General features: G+C 42.8%; 1 protein-coding gene across 1 annotated transcript in view; it reads right to left on the bottom strand.

Annotated features, from left to right (window-relative positions):
- The window catches only part of PDXDC1 (pyridoxal dependent decarboxylase domain containing 1), a 54520-nt gene extending 46895 nt beyond the window's left edge, over window positions 1-7625 (bottom strand). Inside the window, exon 1 of the mRNA XM_025274726.3 lies at window positions 7415-7625. Within this exon, the coding sequence (XP_025130511.3) occupies window positions 7415-7438 (24 nt within the window). The 5' untranslated portion in view covers window positions 7439-7625. The remainder of the gene's footprint in view (window positions 1-7414) is intronic.
- Between the last annotated feature and the right edge of the window lie 17851 nt (window positions 7626-25476).

Below are 25476 nucleotides of genomic sequence, written 5' to 3'. Positions count from 1 at the left end.
AAACAAACAAATCACTACCTTTCTTCACTACTCTTCCTCAAGGCAATCAGATAAAGCTCTGAATTAATGTTTTTAACATTCCACCTACTCTTCAGCTTTCCACAGCTTTCTAAGCAGGTTTAATTCTGGATAGTGATAATCATGCAAGTATCAACTCTCCAAACACCATATATTTTCCTCCCAGGTGAAAACATAAGAGATAAACATAAAGAATGCCTGCTGTCTAGCACTAAACAAGTACCCCAAATACTACACATCTCTGAGAAGCAGAGTTTCTCAGCAGCAGCAGCTGCTCCACGAACACAGCTGTTCCTTACGGGTTAACCATGAGAGATGACAGGGACCCTCCAAGAGGACAGAGCCCCTTGCAAACCTGACTTTCTCACTGGGGCCTCAGTTTCTACATTTCTAAATACTTTTATGTAGTGCCAACAGAAAAGAATTTAATTAAGAACCAGGTACTTTCATCTGTTTGTCTTTTAAAAATTGGACACTCTTGGAAAATCTTTTCTTTTTAACTATCACAGACTCTATGCCTGAGTGTGTGAGAACATGAAGACATCCTGTACTTACTGGCTCATTAAGCAAAATACTTTAGTTGAAAAGGGATATACAAATGTTGCATAAGGTGTTAGTATGTAACCTTACAAATCCCTCAAGAAAAGAGGCAGAAAAGAACAGATAGAAAAAAGAAGGGGGCAAAAATACACAAATAAGAGGGAAAAAATCTGGTATCAGTAGGGATGAAATACAGTGACACCAGATCAAATCTGGCATCAACAGATGTATGCACAAGGAAAAAGGGCCATCAATTCACTGCCATAAGATACATGCTGGGCAGGCTTCCCTCGTGGTTCAATGGTAAAGAATCTCCCAGCTAATGCAGAAGACACCGGTTTGATTCCTGGTCTGGGAAGATCCCACATGCCACAGAGTGACTAAGCCCGTGAGCCACTGCTGAAGCCTGTGCGCCAAGGGCCCGTGCTCTGCAACAACAGAAGCCACTGGGTAAGAAGCCCGCACAGAACAGCTAGAGAGCAGCCCCCTATCGGCGCAACTAGAGAAAAGTCCGCTCAGCAAGAAGACCCAGCACAGCCAAAAATAAATACATAACTAAATTAAAAAAAATTTTTTTTAAGATACATGCTGGGAAGACCAGGGATCCAAAAATTTCAAAAACTGTATTCCAAGAGACTACTACTTCTGGAGAATCAATTCACTTAGACATTTTATCATGAGTGCCAATAACTACAAGGAAGGAAAAATACCACAACAAGCAAGCTCTAGTTCTAAAAAGTTTACTAGTTTATTTGGAATCACATAGAATCACATACTTAACTCTGGAACAAAAAAGAAAACCGCCTGAAGAAAAGCATGCTACAGTCACCTGAAAAAATAAGTCACTGAGACATGCTTCTTTAAGACGGTGTTTCCTAGGACTTGGTGGGGGGATCACTTCAGAAAGATAAAGATATCCATTGCCCTTATCAATACAGTTACTTCCAAAACTGAATTGGAATTAGGCAGATTTAATGTTGTCAACCTTATCTTACTAAGAATTCTCAGGAAAGGAAACCATCAATTCTTGAAACCTCTATGTATCTTTAGGCCTTTACTGAGTAAAACTGTGACTCTGTGAATCTGCTAATATTCAGCTATTTCCAGGGGCCAAAACCAGCAGTTTCATAGGACTCCACCCAATACAATGCCTAGTCTAATAAGCAATTCAGTCTCACTAGGTTATGGAAAGCCTTAGAGCAGCAACATGTTCAGTGTCACCGAGTTGCACCTTCAAATTGAAGGGTTTAGCTTGCTGTTTCTACTTTTTATGCATATAGCAAAAAGATCTTAGAAAAGTTTACTGCCCCTCAGTTATTTGAAACTCAATGCCTTTTCCACAGGCATTAGAAAACATTTTTTAAAAAGTAGATAGGGCCCCAGGCTGGACTCAAGAACTATCTAACATTAAGGCAGCTAAACACTTAACATTTGCCACAGAGGAAACAACAAAAACAAAAACTATTGTGATAGTAACAGAAATTAAACAAATATTAAACTCAGAATAATTTTATAGCCCTTAAATATTGTTTGGAGAGAATGCATTTGATTTTAGCTAGATAAATTTCTGAAAGGAAGTTCTGGATATTTTCAATGTGATTGGAAGCATACATATATATATATATATTTATATATATATATATCTTTTAATATCTGATTTAACCTCAAGAGACAAAATGGCTTCTTTTCTCTTAATTTATATTCTACCAGCACTAACATTGGGAGCTTCCCTGGTAAAGAATCTGCCTGCAAAGCAGGAGACCCGGGTTCAATCCCTGGGTAAGGAAGATCCCCTGGAGAACGGAATGGCAACCCACTCCAGTATTCTTGCCTGGAGAATCCCATGGACAGAGTCTGGCAGACTACAGTCTGTGGGACTGCAAACAGTCAGACACAACTGAGTGACTAACACACACTTAAGCAGTAACATTAGGCACAAATATAAAGGAAAAAATTGCATTGTATTTACATTTAGAACAAACCTAGAAAAGTCGTGATTCTGAACTAAGTATTCTACCTAAAGAATCTCTTCCACATAAACTTTCCGGCCACTCACTCAATGCCCTTTGTTTCTTAATTCCTGTGCTTCTTTTCATCCCTCTTCGCTATACAAAGTGCTTCCCTGATAAATCAGTTGGTAAAGAATCCGCCTGCAACGCAGGAGACCCCGGTTTGATTTCTGGGTCAGGAAGATCCCCCGGAGAAGAGATAGGCTACCCACCCCAGGATTCTTGGGCTTCCCTTGTGGCTCAGCTGGTAAAGAATCTGCCTGCAATGCAGGAGACCTGGGTTCGATCTCTGGGTTGGGAAGATCCCCTGGAGGAGGGAAAGGCTACCCACTCCAGTATTCTGGCATGGAGAATTCCATGGACTGTATAGTCCATGGGGTCACAAAGAGTCAGACATGACTGAGCAAACTTTGACTTGCTATACAAGGCTTTGCCTAAACTTGTATGTCCCTTACTGTAACCTCTTCCAGAGATCATATCTTATGCATCTTGTGTCTCTTTCTGAACTCAGCACAGAGCTTTGACTGTAGATGACCAGCAATAAAAAACCTGAAGTCAAAGTAGGTTTCTGCTCTGGGTGAAAACATACGACATTAAGCTCAAGCAACTGCTATCTATAATTATAACTCAAAGTCCTAGATAAGGTGGAATACCCAGGCCTGGGAACCATCAATAGCTCTACTGCTAACTATTGCACATCTTGAATAAATTGCATCTGAAATCTTGAATAAGGCAACAGATGTCACAAATGTATAGGATCAGGAACTTTGCGCCATGTTTCCTTGATACCCAGCATTTAATAATCATTTACTGCCCTAGGCACCATGCACCTACATGCAAAACCCTCCATCACAATAATGCGGAGGTCCACTTTAAATGAACATTATAGGTGATCATCTCCTCACGGAAGTCTTCCTTTTCTCTGTAAGAGTGGGATCCACAAAGGCATATCACAGAAACTGCTCATTTCAAGTTTGGGTCACGGGGGGCTCTTTCTGTGAGCATTTAAGTAAAGAGCAGGGATAAAAATTCCGATAGTTCTTATCAGTAATGATCAGCAATGTTCCCACCATGCAGCTCCTGCTGCTCCTCATAAACAGTGAGGCGGGAACAGAATTTTCCACAATCAAGTCCAAGGGGTAGGGGGCACTTAGCTCTGGATGAGCACAACGATCAAAAATGGGCTTGGTAGTAATTATTTAGGTTAGAAACAGGCTCCAAGTTGCCTCTCTTAGAACCAAGAGTTAGATATACAATAAATAAATTGGCCCCACTCTACCCCACTGTCCAACAGAACTTTTCTGTGGCAATGGAAATGTGCTATTGTCTGTGCTGCGCTACAAACCACGTTGTGACTGCTGAATGCTTGAAATGTGGCTCGTGTGACTGAGGAACTGAATTTTAAACTTACTCAATTTTAATTAATTAGATTTAAATTTAAATAGCCAAATATGGACGGTGCAGCTCTAGATTCTCTAAGTCAGTGGTTCTCAACCAGAGGGGATCTCTCACCCCCAGGGGACAACTGCCTCGATTTGAGATGTTTTTGGTTGTCACACTGCGGGGGAGGAAATGCTCCTGGCATCAAGTGGGTGGAGGCCAGGAATGCAGCTGAACACCCTACAGTGCACAGGATGGCCCCCATGGCAGGCAATGACCCAGCCCAGCGTCGGGGTGTCAAGGAGGAGACGTCTGCTCTAAGTTTACTCGAGGCTGGAACTAAAGTAAATGCAAAACAAACTGCAATACACCTTCTCTAAACATAATACCCAGGAAGAATGAGTTTTTTTCCCAAGCAACAGGAAAAGGTCTGGGCTGTTCTACAAGTTTAAAGTAGCAGGTTTTTACTAACAGGTGTATGTAGGTGTGCTGAATACCTCATTAAGATCTTCAGCATCCGTGTTATTACTTCCTGTGGCATTTTTTAAACTTGGACCAACATTTTACTTAAACATAAGTAAACACTGTGACACTCGCTCCTTATGAGTTCGACATACAGTATTGACAGTTTGAGGCTCCTGCTCTTCTAGTTTGAATTTCTTGCCCCTTGAATTACACTGGGCTTCCCTTGTGGATCAGTTGGTAAAGAATCCGCCTGCAATGCGGGAGACCTGGGTTTGACCCTGGGTTGGGAAGATCCCCTGGAGAAGAGAAAGGCTACCCACTCCAGTATTCTGGCCTGGAATATTCCATGGACCATACAGTCCATGGGGTCGCAAAGAGTTGGACATGACTAAGCGGCTTTCACTTTCACTTTAATTACCCTATCTCTAGTTTTTCCGGACATCGATAATTTCGAATACAAAAAGACAACTGATATATTGTGAAAGAAAAATCAAGGCAAGGAAAAGGCTCTGTCATCACAGGTTTGCAGTCTGAATATTACTTAAAGAAAAAGCAAGGGTACAAAATTACATTTGGACCAAAGGAATGTACTCAGTGATCCTATTAAACAATGATAGCACAGTACAGTGTACAGTGAGAGAGATTACTTGAAATTTTAGAGGATGGGTATTAAATAACATTGTGGTTTCTGTAGCTAGTATTAATTATGCAGGGATCAGTTTAAAGGGGATCATTCAGAACTGCTCAAAAAGTTATTTAATTTACACATACTAGCAATGTAGAATTTAACACAGAATCCTCTGTTCCTCAAAGAAACCAGAATAATGTGCACAATGCAATGTTTTACTTTGATGCAAACTATTTTTCAGAACACAAAATCCTCAACATTCATATTACAGCAATGCTTTTTCTTTTCTGCCCACTTAGCACCAAGAGAAATTGTTCATTACAAGGAAAACCCTCTATCGTTTCAAGGAATATAAAAATAAGACACAGTACTAGTTCTGAAAAACTTACATTCAGAATTTCCACACTGGCCAAAGGCAGAGACTTCCAGCCCACACATTCTGAATTCCTAAAAGATCACTGTTTAATTGTTGTGAATGTGCCAGGCTTAAGCATGTTGGAGTTTCAGTACCTCTTCAGATATTCATTTGAAGAGCTTAGATCTTTTATCGTCAATTAACACTTAGGGAGCAAACACTGCAATAAACTGATCAAATACCAAAAGAGTAGTACGTAAAGCAGGATTCCAACTCACTCTTTCCTAGATTTGCCTGTAATGAACTATTCCTGGAGGAAAACACTCCAGTTCTTTCGGTTTCTAGCTGAAATGACACAAAGCTGCTCGCGTCTTCTTTATGAAATTGGAAAGGAAACAACACTGAGGGGACATTGTTAGCATCATTTGGTATTCACCCACTGGCGTCTGTATTCAACTACTGGTCCACATATGCTGTAGACCCGGGGTTCTCGGTCTCGCCGGGGTTCTCGGTCTGGGCAGTACTGATAGTCTCTGGCATGGTGTCTGTCGGGAGCAATGTCGCAGGTTAGCGGATTCCCTGGCCTCTACTCACTAGGAACCAGCAGCCCCTCCCTAATTCCTGGTTGTGACAACCAAAATATGTATCCAAACGTTGACCAAATATCCCCCAGGGTGGGGAAAACTGCCTGGTGGTTGAGAAACACTGATTTAGACTGAAAACTCCAAAAAAGGTAGACACTGTGTTCATCAAAAGCCTGGAAAGACTTTGTTCCTAGCCAGAAACATTCACCACAGAGGCAGTGGAAGAAAAACATATTATCTTTGCCCTTTCTTGATTCCTTCCACCCAATTTATGAAAAATAACCAACGTGTAGGCTAAATCACAGTGGGCACGTGAAGACCTCTGGCTCAACTTGTAGTTAACTCCCTTCAACTCGTCAGTGACAAGTGAACAAATCTACAGCAGCTGCTGCATTGAAAAAAATGACCAAATATTTGCCAGTTCAAAATTAAAATAAAGCAGTCTTAAAACACTACCATCGCTCCTGAACCCCACATCACTGAAAAACCCGGTCAGGACAAGCAGACTCCCAAGCTTAGTAGACAGAAGGACTTCGGAGGCGGGGAGAAAGTCAAGGTCTGAAGGTAGGGATCCGTGAAGAAACCCAAGCTCTGGTTCTCGTTTACCCGCCCTAAATTCGGGACAATTAGAATCCATTTCACATGCCAGAGCGGTCAGCCAGGTACACCACGCTGCTGTTCTCCCAAGAGGAGACCAAAGGAAAACGCTCCTTCCAGTGGTTTTCCGACTGACCCCAGGGTCTCCCTTGGCCACAAAAAGGGGGAACCAGAAAGTTGCGCGGCAGCAGCATCGCCCCAAACGAAATTCACCATCTGCAGAAGCCCCACCCCTTTCTGGACCTCAGGGGTCTTTAAACTACTGCATCAGAATCACGTGGGGACCTTGTTTAACCCACAAATCCCAGTCCCGCCCCCCTGAGGTTCGGACTTCGGGGCTGAAAATCTGGATTTTTTTTTTCTTAACCAAGGACCCCAGGTGACTCCAAGGCACGCTAAAGAAGGCAAACTCGGAGACCGCAGACAACCTACAGGTTTGCAGTTGGCTCCGAAACAACTGGGGCTTCATTCCAGGCGCTTCTGGGGCCGCAGACTGCTAGCTCTGTCATTCGAGAGGGCGAGCCGAGCTGAGGCAGGCCCCAAGGTCGGCCCCGAGGCCCCCGACTGGGCTCCGGGTCGCTCGCAGCCCCCGCACAGAACCCGGCCCCGAAGACCCCTCCCGGTCCACGGGGACCCTAGAGACCCCCGGGCTCCGTGACGTGACCAGGCCCCAGCCGCGAGGGCCGAGACGGACGCCCTCGCAGCCAGGCCACCTCAGGCGGGCCCGTTGGCCCACGGCCCCCTCCTGGGTCACAATGGCAGCTCCCGAGCGGCAAACAGTCGCCCCAGAGGAGGGGGTCTCGGGCCGCCGCGCCACGTCCACCCCCAAGCTACGGACCTTCTTCTCCAGGGACGCGTCCATGGCTGAGGCGGCCGGTGGAGCCCGAAGGAGGCCCGGCAGTCCCAGGCGCTACTTCCGCCTCCCGCGCCCCGCCGCCGTTTCCACGCTGGCAGCGCTGACGTCCAGCGCGCCCGCGGCGGGTAGGGCCGAGATGAGGTGGAGCTGCCCGGCAGCGCCGCCGGGAGGGGAATGCGGGTCTCGGGGTGCAGGGGTGGGGCGGGGGCGGGGCGCGGCGAAGTGGGGCGGGGCCTGCGTGGGGCGGGACGCGGCGAAAAGGGGTGTAGGGGCGGGGCGCGGCGCGGAGGGGCGGGGCCTGTGGGGCGGGGCGAGGCGCGGAAGGGCGGGGGCTGCGTGGGGGCGGGGCCGTCCAGGCTTCCGTTCCTGGCCGTCACGCCGGCTAGCCCAAATGGTCCCAGGTGAGAGACTGTGGCGCCGTTCCAAACGCTCCTCAAAAAGCCTGTCGGAGGCGTCAGGGTAGAAGTGTGATAATTACAAGATATCAGTCATGTAGAAAATGCTGGAGATGCTAGTAAACTCACCGGCCCTTCCGGGCTTAGTCTTCCAAGCTCCCCTACTATCAACATCCCTCAGGAATGGAACAGGCCATTCCACCACAGTTGGGCGCAGCATCGGTGGTTTCCTAGGTGCTAAGGGCTTCCGCGGGTTTCAAGTATAGGACTCCATCGAGAGTGCCGGCTGCTCTGAAAAGGCCCTCCCTGGTCAGAGCTGTGGAATTTGTCTCAGATCTTGCCGCAGAATTTTAGACGGGAACGACTTTTGAGACAACCGGCACAGTCTTTTTCTTCATGTCGGGCCACAATTATGACTTGTGAGATAATGATAATAATAGACCAGCGGCTGCTCTTCCATTTTATGCTACATCAGCCTTGTGATGTAGAGATCATCATTATCCCGGTTTCACAGTGCCAATCTAGGTAGGATCCCAGCGCCTGTATGCTACACGTATGCTGCCTCTATAACCGCTCCCACCCCTGCTGTATAATCATAAGGTATTTCCAGGGAATGATGGAGGACATGCTGCTGCTGCTGCTGCTAAGTCGCTTCAGTCGTGTCCGACTCTGTGCGACCCCATAGACGGCGGCCTACCAGGCTCCCCCGTCCCTGGGATTCTCCAGGCAAGAACACTGGAGTGGGTGATGGAGGACATAAATGTCCTTATTTTTCCCTGTAAACGAGAGAAACTGAAATGAACTAGTCTATCGCTGTTGCAGTCCGGAAAAGCAATTCAACACTAGAACACCGATGATATTACGACCACAGAAACATTCATTTTCTCTCTTTTTGTGCACCTCTTATGGAATATGTGTAAATGACTGGGTCGCATTCAGTGTAGTAATTACATTGTTTGAGCTCTCTTGCATCAGATAAATTGCCCAGTTATGTTAATAAAATTATGTTCTACCAAAAGAAGGCTTGTGTGTAGATTTAGAGTGTACAGTGGGAACCATTAAGGTTCTCTAGACAGCTCTGCCTGAGAAGGCAATGGCACCCACTCCAGTATTCTTGCCTGGAAAATCCATGGACGGAGGAGCCTGGTAGGCTGCAGTCCATGAGGTCGCTAAAAGTCGGACAGGACTGAGCGACTTCACTTACACTTTTCACTTTCATGCATTGGAGAAGGAAATGGCAACCCACTCCAGTGTTCTTGCCTGGAGAATCCCAGGGTCGGGGAAGCCTGGTGGGCTGCTGTCTATGGGGCCGCACAGAGTCGGACACTGAAGCAACTTAGCAGCAGCAGCAGCAGACAGCTCTGCAAACAAAAAAAAACGATAGATTTCTGTCTTCCAAGATTTAAAAGTGGAATGTACCTCTGCTTGAGCTAAACAACTCTCCTTTTCAAACGTGTTATCAAACAGAAAAGTTGTTATACCATGAACACCTATATGCCTATTCTACAGTGAACATTTACCTATATTTGCTTTATAAATATTGTATTTACATCAGTATCCATCTGGGGCTTCTCCAGTGCCTCAGTGGTAAAGAATTTGCCTGCAGTGTTGGAGACACAGGAGATGGGAGTGATCCCTGGGTTGGAAAGTTCCCCTGGAGGAGAGCATGGCAACCCACTCCAGTATTCTTGCCTGGACAGATGAGCCTGGCTGGCCTCAGTCTCAAGCAGTCTGAAGTAAGCAAACAGACTGAGTAAGCAATTCATCTTTCTATCCATCAGTGCATCTTATGTTTTGATACATTCCAAAGTTGCAGACCTCAATACATTTCACCCTTTAACACCTCATCCTTTGGATATCATTAAAAACTCCTAATTTTTAAAGCCACCTCCAAGTATCTGGATTATATTAAAAAGTAGATTCTACAAAACAAATAATAGAGATGTGAAATTTATTGATACATTATTTTAAAAGGAGACTTTAAAACTCAACATGAAAAAGTGGGAATAATTGGTTCATTCAATATTTACCCAAATACTTATTGACTACCATCTTGGACAGTCAGGGGCTAGACATACAAGAATAAGGCAAGATCCTGCTGTTAAGAAAATACAAAGGCAGAGGTTTTTACTTTGGGACCTAGGAGGAGGTCTGTGAAATTCCGGAAACTATGCCCCAAATTTTGCACCAGTGCATTTTTCTGGAGAGAATGAGCATAGCTTTCATTTTATACTCAAGTCACACACACACACACACACACACACACCTGGAAAAACAAATTAAAACCATTTGGCCTGTAGATAGACAGATAAATTATAATACAGCATTCTATGGGCTAGTATGAAGAAAGGGTACAATGAGAAAAATATTGTAGGAAGTCAGAACATGAAATCACTCACTGTGTGGAAAACTGAGCTTATACATTCTGATATAGACTTTTCCTGATTAATAGACAAAAAGTAAACCAAATAAAAGAAGTTTGTGGTTATTTTTCCCTTTGGATCCATTCATATGGTTTTTGTTATACCCTGAATAATATTTACATACCCACAATATGGGTTTCCCTGGTGGCTCAGATGGTAAAGAATCTGCCTGCAACACAGGAGACCGGGGTTCAGTCCCTGGGTTGGGAAGATCCCCTGGAGAAGGGAATGGCAACCCACTCCAGTATTATTACCTGGAGAATTCCATGGACAGAAGAGCCTGACAGGCCCATGACTGTCAATAAAGTCCATGACTATTTGCAAAGGGTTACAAATAGAAACGACTGAGCAACTAACACACATTATACTGTAGTTTTTAAGTCTTTAAGTTTTAGAATCAACCAAGTTTCATATATGGAATATATATTTATTATTCATCATTGTTGTTCAGTTGCTCAGTCATGTCCAGCTCTTTGTGACCCCAGGGACTCCAGCACTCCAAACTTCGCTGTCCTTCACCATCTCCTGGAGTTTGCTCAAACTCATGTCCATTGAGTCATTGATGCCATCCAACCATATCATCCTCTGTCACCCCCTTCTTATTCTGCCCTCAGTCTTGCCCAGCATCAGGGTCTTTTCCAGTGAGTCGGCTTTTTGCATCAGGTGTCCAAAGTATTGGAGCTTCAGCTTCAGCACCAGTCCTTCCAATAAACATTCATGGTTGATTTTGTTTAGGATTGACTGGTTTGGTCTCCTTGCAATCCAAAGACTGCAATCCAAGGGACTCTCAAGAGTCTTCTCCAGAACCACAGTTCGAAAGCATCAATTCTTCAGAGCTTAGCCTTCTTTATGGTCCAACTCTCACATCCATATATGACTACTGGAAAAACCATAGCTTTGAATATGTCAAAAGTCATAGACCTTTGTCTATAGACTTTTGTCTTTGGACCTTTGTTGGAAAAATGACATCTCTGCTTTTTAACATGCTGTCTAGGTTGGTCATAGCTTTTCTTCCAAGGAGCAAGCGTCTTTTAATTTCATGGCTGCAATCACCATCTGCAGTGATTTTGGAGCCCAAGAAAATACAGTCTGTCACTGTTTCAATTGTTTCTCCATCTGTTTGCCATGAAGTGATGGGACCGGATGCCATGATCTTTGTTTTCTGAATGTTGAGTTTTAAGCCAACTTTTTACTCTCCTCTTTCACCTTCATCAAGAGGCTCTTTAGTTCTTCTTTGCTTTCTGCCATTAGGGTGCTGTCATCTGCATATCTGAGGTTATTGATATTTCTCCCGACAATCTTGATTCCAGCTGTGCTTCATCCAGCCTGGCATTTTGCATGATGTACTCTGCATTTAAGTTAAATAATCAGGATGACAATATACAGCCTTGATGTACTCCTTTCCCAATTTGGAACCAGCCTGTTGTTCCGTATCCAGTTCCAACTGTTGCTTCTTGACCTGCATACAGGTTTCTCAGGAAGCAGGTAAGATGGTCTGGTGTTCCCATCTCTTGAAGAATTTTCCACAGCTTATTGTGATCCACACAGGCAAAGGCTTTAGTCTAGGCAATGGCACCCCACTCCAGTACTCTTGCCTGGAAAATCCCATGGATGGAGGAGCCTGTTAGGCTGCAGTCCATGGGGTCGCTAAGAGTCGGACACGATTGAGCGACTTCACTTTCACTTTTCACTTTCATGCATTGGAGAAGGAAATGGCAGCCCACTCCAGTGTTCTTGCCTGGAGAATCCCAGGGATAGGGGAGCCTGGTGGGCTGCCGTCTATGGGGTCGCACAGAGTCGGACACGATTGAAGTGACTTAGCATAGCATAGCACAGCATAGGCAATGAAGCAGTAGATATTTTTCTGGATTTCCCTTGCTTTTTCTATGATCCAACAGATGTTGGCAATTTGATCTCTGGTTCCTCTGCCTTTTCTAAAACCAGCTTGCACATCTGGAAGTTCTTGGTTGATGTACTGTTGAAGCCTAGCTTGAAGGATCTTGAGCATTACCTTCCTAGCATATGAAACAAGTGCAATTTTACAGTAATTTGAACATTCTTTGGCATTGCCCTTCTTTGGGATTGAAATGAAAACTGATCTTTTCCAGTCCTTTGGCCACTGCTAAGTTTTCCAAATTTGCTGGCATATTGAGTGCAGCACTTTAACAGCATCCTCTTTTAGGATTTGAAAGCTCAGCTGGAATTCCATCACCTCCACTAGCTTTGTTCATAGTGATGCTTCCTAAGGCCCACTCGACTTCATACTCTAGGGTGTCTGGCTCTATGTGAGGGATCACACCATCATGGTTATTCAGATCATTAAGACCTTTTTTGTATTGTTCTTCTGTGTATTCCTGCTACCTCTTAATATCTTCTGCTTCTGTTAGGTCCATATGGTTTCTGTCCTTTATTGTGCCCATCTTTGCATGAAATGTTCCCTTGGTATCTCTAATTTTCTTGAAGAGATCTCTAGTCTTTTGTATGCTATTTTCCTCTACTTCTTTGCACTGTTCACTTATGAAGACTTTCTTATCTCTCATTATTCTTTGGAACTCTGCATTCAGATGAGCATATCTTTCCTTTTCTCCTTTTCCTTTAGCTTCTCTTCTTTTCTCAGCTATTTGTGAGGCTTCCTCAGACAACCATTTTGCCTTGTTGCATTTTTTTTTCCCTTGGGGATGGTTTTGGTCACTGCCTCCTGTACATGTTATAAACGTCCATCCATAGTTCTTTAGGCATTCTGTCTTTCAGATCTAATCCCTTGAATCTATTTGTCACTTCCACTGTATAATCATAAGGGATTTGATTTAGATCATACCTGAATGGCCTAGGAATTGAAGGCAGGAGGAGAAGGGGACGACAGAGGATGAGAGATGGTTGGATGGCACCACCGACTTGATGGACATGAGTTTGAGTAGGCTCCAGGAATTGGTGACGGACAGGGAAGCCCAGCATGCGGAAGTCCATGGGGTTGCAAAGAGTCGTACATGACTGAGTGACTGGACTGAAATTGCCTGTAAAAAATAGATTGAATCATTTTTACTACTTTAAAAATTTGAGAGAAGCCTGCAGTCCCTAAAGGTGACTTGAGGTGGCGACCCTGAGACTATTTGTATCCTAACTTACTTCGTTAGTTATACCAAGTTCACTAACAAAGTTTTTCTTTAAAAACTCTTATTGTTAAAATGTAGAAAACAACTTAAAAGAAATTAATTGTCATTGACTTAAAGTTATTACCAACCTAGATAGCATATTCAAAAGCAGAGACATTACTTTGCCAACAAAGGTCCGTCTAGTCAAGGCTATGGTTTTTCCAGTGGTCATGTGTGGATGTGAGAGTTGGACTGTGAAGAAGGCTGAGCGCCGAGGAATTGATGCTTTTGAACTGTGGTGTTGGAGAAGACTCTTGAGAGTCACTTGGACTGCAAGGAGATCCAACCAGTCCATTCTAAAGGAAATCAGCCCTGGGATTTCTTTGGAAGGAATGATGCTAAAGGTGAAACTCCAGTACTTTGGCCACCTCATGCGAAGAGTTGACTCATTGGAAAAGACTGATGCTGGGAGGGATTGGGGGCAGGAGAAAAAGGGGACGACAGAGGATGAGATGGCTGGATGGCATCACTGACTCGATGGACGTGAGTCTGAGTGAACTCCGGGAGTTGGTGATGGACAGGGAGGCCTGGCATGCTGCGCTTCATGGGGTTGCAAAGAGTCGGACACAACTGAGCGACTGAACTGAACTGAACTGAACTGAATACCCTGTAAGCTTTACCCCCAATGAAAGGAGCCTTCTCAGACACCCTATAAAAAATCACACCTTCTCAAACAATCCTAGTTCCCTCCCAAGAAAAAATAGCCATTTCCCATATTTATAGTAATCATTCACTTACATTTTCTTTGCAGTTTTATCACCCAAAGATGCACTCCTAACCATTGTAGTTTAGCTTCATCTTTAAAAACAAAAACAAAAAACACCTATTCATATCTGTATCTTTTTATCTCTTTTAATCTACAGGTTTTCCTATATATTTTTCCTCCTTTGCAATTTAATTGTTGAAGACACCAGATTATTGTTCCAGATTTTCCTTAGCCTGGATTTTCCTCTGTTCAGTATATTTCCTGCAGCTTAGCTGTTGAATGTAGGTTTAATCAGATTCAGATTTGAAATCTGCAGAAAGAATTCAAAGATGGTGTTGTTCTCTTCACCAAGAGGCACTCAGTATCTGGTTTTCTTTTTGTGTTGTTAGAAGGCTCTCAGTCATGTCCGAATCTTTGCGACCCCATGGACTGTAGCCTTCAAACCTCCTCCATCCATGGAATTTTCCAGGCAAGAGTACTGGAATGGGTTGCCATTTCCTTCTCCAGGGGATTGTCCTGACCCAGGGATTGAACCTGATTCTCCCGCATTGCAGGCAGACGCTTTTACTGGCTGAGCCATGATTCTTTAACTTACAGTAATTCTGACCTCAATGGAAGAGCTGTGAATTTTTAAAATACCATATACATTTTTACATCTGAGGAAGGTTTTTCAAGAGTATAAATCCAAGCTATGATTTCATGTCACCGTACTTTCCATTTTTAAGATTCTTGTCTTTTTTATTTTTAAATTTTATTTAATTTTTTGGCTGCACTGGGTCTTCATTGCTGCACGTGGCCTTTCTGTAGTTGCAACAAGCTGGGACTACTCTAGTTGTTGGGTGAGGACTTTGCTTGCTGGAGGACTTCTCCAGCTCTAGAGTGCAGGCTCAGGACTTGTGATGCCCGAGATTAGTTGCCCTGAAAAATGTGGGATCTTCCTGGACCAGGGATCGAACCTGTGTCCCCTGCATTGGCAGGTGAATTCTTAACCTCTGGACCATCAGGGAAGTCTGTCATGTTTGTTTTGACATAACTTCAGACTTATGTACAAGAAGAGTACAAAGAATTTTTGAAAACTCTTCACCCAAATCCCCCAAATGTTAACATTTTACCATACTTGCTTCACTGTTCTCTCTTAAACCCACACATTTTTTTTTCCTGAATCATTTCATAGTCAGTTGCAGATGCTACCCTTGGTTTCTCGACAATTTGATGTATATTTGTGAAGGACATCCTCCTTCATGACCACAATATAAGCACCAAAATTAGGAAATTAACATTGATACTACAATATTTTCTAATCAATAAACTCTATTCAGATCTTGACAATTGTCCCAGTAAAGTCCAGGAAGGCAGAAGTCTAGAATAATGCATTCTAGAATAGTTCCTCCGACTTTGTGTTTCACAACAGTGAAGGGTACAGGCCAGATACTTTGCAGAATGTCCATTAATGTGAGGTTTCCATCTACTTTTAGAAGGTCCTTATGTTGATATTTCAAATGCATAGTGACTTTCTTTGTACAAATGTCCAGAGCCTCACCTGATATAAAAATAGATTAATGTCTTATTATTCACAAATCTCAGGTAATGAATAATCATGTTTTCTTCCCCAGAAGCTTGCAAAAGATTATAAACTATTCTTTCAATGGTAGACTTTTAAATCAAAGGTGTAAATATTGAATTATGCCCAGACCAGCTTTTCCTTGGTTAGTTCTATAGCATATTTTCACAGCTCATATTCTAGACCCAAGTCAACTGGGGTCTTAAAGCTGTGCAAGTGAAAGCTCCTTGGACGAGTTGCTTAAGCTCATGATGTTTTGGTTTACTGATCTGTAAAATCCAGGTTATAGTTAACCTTCCAGTGTGCTTTAGCATACATTTGTATGCTTTTTTTTTTTTTTCATCAGAGAACCACGTCAACAAGAACTTCTCCTTGGACTCCCATGCCTTCCAGTTACTCTCATGGTCTCAGTTTTCATGACACAAGCACCACCAACTCATTTCTTTTTTTTGTTTGTTTGTTTGTTTATTTTTGGCTGCACGGGATCTTACGTTGCTGCGTGAGGGCTTTAACTGCGGTGCATGGGCTTCTCATTGCGGTGGCTTCTCTTGTTCTGGCTTGTGGGCCATAGAGCATGGACTCGATAGTTGTGGCCCACGGGCTTATTTGCCCTGCAGCCTGAGGGATCTTCCTGCACCAGGGATGGAACCCATGTCATCTGCATTGGCAGGTGGATTCTTAAACACTGGACTAACAGGGAAGTCCAACCAACTCATTTCAATCTAGTTTCAGCTCCCTTCACCCAAGCAAATCTCATCCACCCATAGAATCTTCTCAATCCATTTTACCTCATGTCTCAGCTACATCGGATCCAGATAATCACCCTCCTTTTGCAACTGAGACTTTTCTTGCTTCCTAAAGTATCAAACTCTTGGTTGTCCTCTCCTCTCTGCCCTTTCTCAGTCCTTCTTCCTCTACCTAACATATAATCATTGGATTTCCTCAGCACTCATCCCTAAAGTCCTTTTCTTACTCTATACATTCTCATCCTCCATTATTCACTTAATATCTCAACATCTTGTTTTTCAAACTGAGAGTCACCTCATTAATGGGTTGTGAAATCAGTTCACTGGGTCATATCTAGCAAAAAATCAAATGGAATAAAAAACATCAGAACACGTGGTATATGGAATAAGAATAGTTAGGAGAAACTCCAAATATCCATCAACAGAAGTAAATTGTGGTCTGGCCATACAATGGAGTGGAATATTATACAACAGTAAAAGGGAATAAAGCACTGGTGTATGGAATAGCACATAGTAGGAATCAGCAAACTTTTCTGTCAAGTGCCAGACAAAGTATTTTAGGCTTTGTGGACCATTTGTCTCTGTTGCAGCTACTCAACTCTGTGTAGCATGAATGTAGCCATAGATAATACATAAAGAAATGAGTCATGACAGTGTCCCAATAAAACTTTATTTATAGGCACTGAATTTTGAATTTAATTATTCTGATTTGTTAAAGTTGTTTGAAAATATAAAGCCATTCTTAGCTCTTGGGTCTTTAAATAAACAGGCAGTAGGCAAGATTTGGCCCTTAGGGTATAGTTTGCTGATCACTGTCATAAATGAATCTCAAAAACATGAAGCTCAGTGAAAGAAGCCAAACACAAATTAATACAGATTTATATATATTAATATATTATTATTTATAATATAATAAATATATTATATTTATGAATATATCCTTTGTGATTTCATTTATATGAAATTCTAGACAATGCAAACTCATCTATAATGACAGAAAGTCTGGGGCCAAGGGTCAAAGGGTTTCCCCAGCGTCTCAGGGGTAAAAGAATCTGCCTGCCAGTGCAGGAGACTCAGGTTTGATCCCTGGGTCAGGAATATCCTCTGGAGAAGGAAATGGCAACCCACTCCAGTATTCTTGCCTGGGAAATCCCATGGACAGAGGAACCTGGGGGGTTTAAGTCCATGGGGTCACAAGAGTCAGACACGACTAAGCGACTAAATAACAACACGGGGTCAAAGGGAATTGAATGCATGGGGTACTAGGGGACTTTTGAGGGTGGTAGAAATGTTCTGTATTTTTAAAATGTCTATTTATTTGGCTGTGCCAGGTCTTAGTTGCAGCACTCCAAATATTTTCACTTGCAGCATGCTGAATATTTTTACTTGCAGCTTGCAGGATCGTTAGTGTGGCATTCAGGATCTAGTTCTCTGATCAGAGATCAAACCCTGGGCCTCTGCATTGGTAGTGAGGCGTCTTAGCCTATGGGCCACCAGGGAAGTCCTCAGTGTGCCTTTAAAAGGGCTTTACTGAGGGATTTTCCTGTTGGTCTAGTGGTTAGGACTCCACACTTTCACTGCTGAGGGCCAGGGTTCAATCCTTCATCTGGAAACTAAGATCCTGCAAGCTGAATGGTGTTGGGTGGGGTGGGGTGGGGTGGATGGGGTGGGTGAGGGGGGTGAGGGGGGTGAGGGGGGTGAGGGGAGTAGGGGCGGGGACTTCCCTGAACCCTTTGGGGAACTCAGGTTTTGAGGGAGGACATGAGCCACCTGGTCTCTAAGCTTGGCCCTGCAGTAGACTTTTCTCTGATCTAAACTCTGAAGTTGATGTTTGTTTGGCCTCACCATGCAGCAGGTACTCAAACTTGCCATCAGGAACAATCAAGTTCTCTGTTAACAACTCTGTTCTCTGTTCAACAGAGAAACTGGATCCTCTGCTTATAAGCCTTCCTTGCTGCTAGAATAAAGCGTATGTCCTTCACATGGCCCATAGGTGTGGTATTACCCTTTTCAACCTCTTTGGTCTCAGCTGTCATTCTTTGGGCAATACTTACAAGTTGTCAGTACTTATAGGCACCTATGTGTTTCCTTCAATGTACTTAGCATAACTGTAATTAATTAGTTATTTAATGACTGTCTCCCCTCATAGACTACGAATGCAATTTCTGTAAAGATGGAGTCTGTCTTAATCTTATTTTGTCCCTAAGGACTAGCAGATAAGCTCTAAAAAAAAGTTGTGGAATGAATGGATGAATGAATGAATGATGAATCTATATGGCATGATGTGCAGATTTTATTTCTAGACATTTCCATTATTTTCAATCTGGTTTTAATGGGTTTATTTATTGCTCAGTTGCTAAGTTGTGTGCAACTCTTTGCACCCCATGGATTGCAGAATGCCAGGCTTCCCTGTCCTTCACTGTCCCCTGGAGCTTAAAGACACTTCATCTTCCAAGTGGCGATTTTTACCTCCCAAGTCTGGGCAGGCCAATGTCTAGGATGGAGTGGGTGTTCAATGAGTAGTTACTGAATGCCTTGATTCAACAAATATTTTCTGAGAGTCCACTATATGCCAGGCAGTATTCCAGGAACTGGGAATACAATGACTGAAAGAGATTTTTAAAATATATTTCTTTATTTTTGGTTGCACTCAGTCTTCGTTGCTGTGAGTGGGCTTTCTCTAGTTGCAGCAAGTGGGACCTCTCTTGTGGAGCACAGGCTGCAGGCACAGGGGCTTCAGTAGTTGTGGCTTTCAGGCTTTGTAGTTGTGGAGCACGGGTGTAGTTGTTCTGGGGCATGTGGAATCTTCCTGGACCAGGGATCAAACCCGTGTCCCCTGCATTGTGGGTAGATTCTTATCCACTGTACCACCAGGAAGTCCTTAAAAGAGATTAAGCCTCTGCATTTGTGGATCTTAACATTCTTTAGGAATGGGATAATAACAAATGGCTCTATAATATATTTGTTTTAGGTATCATAAAAGTAAATTATGAATGAATTCATGCCTCAGGCTTTAAATTTGAAATCTTTGTTCTAAAACATTGGAAATATCTATTCAGTGATAACTAGCTGGAAATAAAAGAAAATTAAGCAAAAACCAACTTACTACTACCAACAGTTTACTAATTGTTAAGACCCTAAGGAAGATGTTTCCAAGCGTTTCTGTTACTTAAAGGACTTTTCTTTGATGTTTGAGCATCTCTGGAAATTCACATTTGACCATCAGCTAATTATCACCGGAGAAGCATTCGGCATGAAGTCTTAGAAAATTTGAAGCAGATATTTTAACACTGATGCAGCCATAAGAAAAAAAATTTACTAACATTGTATGTAATCTTGTTTTAAATATTTATTTATTTATTTTGATTATGCTGGGTCTTGGTTATAGCACTTGGGATCTTCAATCGCAGCATACGAACTGTTTAAATGGAGCATGTGGGGTCTAGTTCCCTGATCAGGGATCCAGCCTGGGTCCCCTGCATTGGGAGCATGCAATTTTAGCCACTGGACCACCAGGGAAGTCCCTTTACTAAGATTTTAAACTATGTTAAAAGAACATTTAAGATGTTCTTTTCTTTTTGTTTAAGATGTTCTAAGTAGGATTTTAGAGTATATTGAAATTTTAGGTATTTTATGAAAGAATTCAGTCTTCTCTAACATTTGTTTTTGTTGTTCACTCGCTAAGTCATGTCTGACTCTTTCATTGTATGCCCCAAAAGAATAATGAACAATGACATTAACAGACAATATAAAAAAAGAAAAACGTGTGTAGATGATGATACACATGAAAAAGTGTCAACATTACTAGTGATTAAAGAGTGCAAAAATCAAGTGAGATTTTTGCCTGTCAAATTAAGTGGGTTTTTTTTTTTGTTTTTTGTTTTGCTAATAATGTTAATCTGCTGTTACTTAGAGTAGAAGAAATACTCTCATGCATTGCTGGTTGAATTTCAAATTTTTATGACACCTTTTATAGATTTCAGTTACATTCAACTGAGTGCAGTTTGCAATTCACTAATAACAGAAAACAGAGAAGGCAATGGCAACCCACTCCAGTACTCTTGCCTGGAAAATTCCATGGACAGAGGAGCCTGGTGGGCTGCAGTCCATGGGGTCGCGAAGAGTTGGACATGACTGAGCGACTTCACTTTCACTTTTCACTTTCATGCATTGGAGAAGGAAATGGCAACCCACTCCAGTATTCTTGCCTGGAGAATCCCAGGGACAGCAGAGCCTGGTGGGCTGCCGTCTATGGGGCCGCACAGAGTCGGACACGACTGAAGCGACTTAGTAGTAGTAGTAGTAATAACAGAAAAACCTAAAATATACATATCTTTTGTCCCCCAAATTCTGCTCCCAGAATTTTAAACTAAAAAATCATTAAGTTAAAGGTTTAGCTATAAGAATGTCATATCAGCATTGTTTATAATGATGAAATATTTTAAACAATCTATATATTCGATAATATAATGAAAGATTAGTCATTATGGTAAACTTGGTCGAAACACACCTTTCCAAACAATGATGTAGATAACCTACTTATTGACATGGAGAGATGATATGTTGACTCAAAAAGATATCTAAGAAAATATCATGTATATTATAAACCTATTTTTTTAAGGAAAAGTATACGAATACATGGGCTTCCCTGGTGGCTCAGTGGAAAAAAACCCACTTGCCAATGCAGGAGACGTAAGAGATGTGGGTTTGATCCCTGGGTTGTGCAGATCCCCTGGAGAAGGAGATGGCAACCCACTCCAGGATTCTTGCCTGGTAAATCCCATGGACAGAGGAGCCTGGTGGGCTACAGTCCATGGGGTTGAAAAAGACTTGGACACGACTTAGCAACTAAACAACAGCCGCAACATATGAATACATGGAAAAGGCTATTAAAATCAATTAAAATCGGAAACTGCTTAGCTGTAGAATGTTAATTTTCTTAATTTGATTTTTTCCCCACACATGTTGTAGAGTCACTTAAAAGGAGAACATTAAACAGTACTTGTGGTGGTGGTGGTGGTTTAGTCGCTAAGTTGTGTCCGACTCCTTCGATTTCATGGACTGTAGCCCGCCAGGCTCCTCTGTCCATGGAATTCTTCAGGCAAGACTACAGGATTGGGTTGCCATTTCCTTCTCCAGAGGATCTTCCCGACCCAGAAATCGAACCCTGGTCTCCTGCATTGAAGGCAGATTCTTTACCGACTAAGCTATGAGGGAAGCCCAAATATTTGTGCTATTTGTTAATTTATAATCTCCTTGCTCCAAATCCATTCTTTTTGCCTGGTTTGCAAAGATGAATCTGGGCCCTTTATAAATATGTGTCCTTTGACAGCTTGGCACGATGTTATGTTACATTTTGTCAGTAGAGGGCGCCGGAGAGACATTACAGGAAGAAAGAGTTTTGCTTCTAGGTTCTTACTGGTGGCCTCGCTAGTGCTGGGAGCAGCTTTTCTTGCTGCTGCTGCTGCTGCTGCTGCTGCGTCACCTCAGTCGTGTCTGACTCTGTGCGACCCCGTACACGGCAGCCCACCAGGCTCCCCCGTGCCTGGGATTCTCCAGGCAAGAACACTGGAGTGGGTTGCCATTTCCTTCTCCAATGTATGAAAGTGAAAAGTGAAAGTGAAGTCGCTCAGTCGTGTCCGACTCTTGGCGACCCCATGGACTTCAGCCTACCAGGCTCCTTTGTCCATGGGATTTTCCAGGCAAGAGTACTGGAGTGGGGTGCCATCGCCTTCTCCACAGCTTTCCTTAGATGTAAGGAAAAACTCACTCCTATGTCTCCTCTACTCTCAATACTTTACTGTTGATACAACACGACTCCACTTCTAACAGGTGTGAGGGTTTTCCACTTACCTAGCAGTTCTGTGACGTCAGCTGGGTGTGATGTCCAATAATTTAATTCTGACACTACCTGGGCAAGTATCAGATCCCGTAGGTTAAGGCCTCAGTCCCACAAGACTTCTTCCCACTTCAGACGCCAACCACGAATGTAGGTTGTTTCCCTATGTTCCTGACCAACCGGATATAAATCGGAGTTTCTCACAACCTCCTCCTTGGATCTGATTTATTTGCTAGAGTGACTTATAGAACTCAGAGAAACATTTTACTTACTAGGTTACCAGTTTATTATAAAAGGATATAATTCAGAAATCAGTTCAGTTCAGTCGCTCAGTTGCTCAGTCGCATCCGACTCTTTGTGACCCCATGGACTGCAACATGCCAGGGTTCCCCGTCCGTCACCAATTCCTGGAGCCTACTCAAATTCATGTCCACCGAGTTGGTGATGTCATTCAACCATCTTATCCTCTGTCGTCCCCTTCTCCACCTGCCTTCAGTCTTGCCCAGCATCAGGGTCTTTTCCAATGAGTCAGTTCTTTGCAGCAGGTGGACAAAGGATTGGAGCTTCAGCTTCAGCATCAGTCCTTCCAATGAATATTCAGGACCGATTTCCTTTAGGATGGACTGGTTGGATCTCCTTACTGTCCAAGTGACTCTCAAGAGTCTTCTCCAAAACCACAGTTCAAAAGCATCAATTCTTCAGTGCTCACCTTTCTTTATGGTCCAACTCTCACATCCATACATGACTACTGGAAAAACCATATCTTTGAGTAGACAGACCTTGGTCGGCAAAGTAATGTCTCTGCTTTTTAATATGCCATGTAGGTTTGTCATAGCTCAGGAATAGCCGGATGGAAAAGGTTCATAGGGCAGGGTATGTGAGATGGGGCTTGCAGCTTCCATGCCCTGGGAAGGGATGCACTCTTCCCCAGATCGCCACATGTCCACCACCCAAAAGCTCTCTGAATCCCATCCTCTCAGGGTTCTATGGAAGCATCATTACAAAGGCACGATTGATTAAATCACTGGTGATTGCTTCAATCTCCAGCCCTCAGCCCGGCTCCCTGGAGGTGAGGCGGGACTAAAAGTCCCAACCCTCTAATGTTGCAATTGGTTTCCCCTGGCAACAAGTCTGGCCTTAAAGGCAGTCCAAAAGTTGCCTCATTAACATAAACTCAGTTGTAGTTGAAAGGGGCTTGTTGCAAGGAAATGGCAACCCACTCCAGTATCCTTGCCTGGAAAATCTCAGACAGAGGCGCCTGGACAGAGGAGCCTGGTGGGCTGCAGTCCATGGGGTCACAAAGAGTCTGAGCGACTAACACACTTGTTGCAAATAACTAGACACTCTTCCTTTCAGTTTGAGGACTCGGAAGCTATTTCAGGCACAAAGTACAAAACTGTAGACCAAATATTATAACAAAGTGATGCTCCCATTGCTCTTATCACTCAGAAAATCCAAGCATTTTAGGAACTCTGTGCCAGAAATTGGACACAAATCAAATAAATATTTCTTATTATAAATCACAAAATCGTTGGGACTTCCCTGGAGGTCTGTGATTAAGACTCCGCTCATCCAGTGAAGGGGGTGGGGTTCAATCTCTGGTTGGGGAACTAAGATCCCATATGCTGCACAGCCAAATTACATAAATCATTTTTTTTAATGCTTAAGAAAATCACTGTATCACACCCTGGTACTCACTCTGGTGGTTTTCCTGGTGGTTCAGCAGTAAAGAATCTGCCTGCAATGTAGGAGATGTGGATTCCATCCCTGGATCAGGAAGATCCTCTGGAGAAGGAAATGGCAACCCACTCCAATATTCTCACCTGGAAAATCCCATGGACAGAGGAGCCTGGCAGTCTACAGTCCATGGGGTTGCAAAGATTCAGACACGACTGAGCAGCTAAACAACAAACTTCCAATGAGGTCCCACAGCAGTTTACCCTAGAAGGCAGATCTCCAGCAAATTCCACTGGCTGGCAGGTCCTTAGAGCAACTGATTTCTCTGCCATTGGATTTCAGCCCTAAAGGGTAGGAAGGGTTCTTCTTGGGTGTTTTATCTCAGTCCTAGGAGTAGTGGCTGGTCCTTATATCTGCTATTTCTGTATTCTTTAGGGTTCTCTTGTATTCAATCCCTCATCATTTGAATTTACCATTAACAATTCTTTATACAGTTGATAGTCATATTTGGTGATTCTGTATTTGCAAATTCACCTACTTGCTAAAATTTGTTTGAAAACCCCACAACCAATACTCTTGATGCTTTTGCTATCATTTGAAGACATGCACGTGCTCAGAGAAGCAAAAAATTTGAATCTTCTAACTTGCACATTCCCAGCTACAGTCAAACAAGGCGATGCTTGACCTTTTTGTTCTCTCCTACTGCAAGTATCCTTTTCACAATGATTCCTACATTTTTATGCTTTTTGTTAGGAATTTCACTGTTTTAAATGGCTGAGCTTAATTCTACAGTGCTGTCTAGTGTTCCTAAATGCAAAAAGGCCATGATGTGCCTTCTGTAGAGAATACCTAGTTTTGTTCAGGCAGGAGTTATAAAGCTGTTGGGTTGAGAGTTCAGTGTTAACACATCCACAATGCATATTCAATAAAGTGTCCTTTGTGTTTCAACAGAAACACAAAGCAAGACTTTGTATTGATCAATTGGTGAAATGTGACCAGAGGCTGAAAGGAACCTAACCCTGTAATTCCTCTAGGAGGAAGGGTTAGCATTTGCTAGTTTAGTGCTTATAGCAACTTTATAGAATGTAACTAATTCGAGTAATAAAAATCGACTATATCAAACTTTCCCTGTTCTAATTACAATGTGATTTCTCTCTCCTGATTGGATCGTTCAGAACACTAACATCATCTTTAAACCATTATTCCACTAATTAATTATTTCTTCCACATATTAGTAGAGTCATACCTTTCTTTTGAAAGTAATTGAAGTTTCAGAGGTTCAAAAAAGCATAATTGGAGGAGACAACTCTCTGAAATGAATTCCACCTTTTATGTGGAAATTCTTAATTGCATATTTGAATATGCACTATCATTAAAGCTGCCTCTAGTGTTGGGTTTTTCATAATTTCAGATTTAAAAACATCTCTTCTTGACATATTTTAGGAGAACTAAAAAGGTATTTCTTTCCCCAAAGCTTAACAATAAAAAATTAGTAATATAAATTTAATTGGCTGCCCTATTATTCCACACCAACGTGGGCAGAAT

The sequence above is a fragment of the Bubalus bubalis genome, chromosome 24 (assembly GCF_019923935.1).
Source record: "Bubalus bubalis isolate 160015118507 breed Murrah chromosome 24, NDDB_SH_1, whole genome shotgun sequence".
NCBI classification, from domain to species: Eukaryota; Metazoa; Chordata; class Mammalia; order Artiodactyla; family Bovidae; genus Bubalus; species Bubalus bubalis.
Note: the sequence above shows the minus strand (reverse complement) of the source record. Positions and strands in the feature narration are given on the sequence as shown.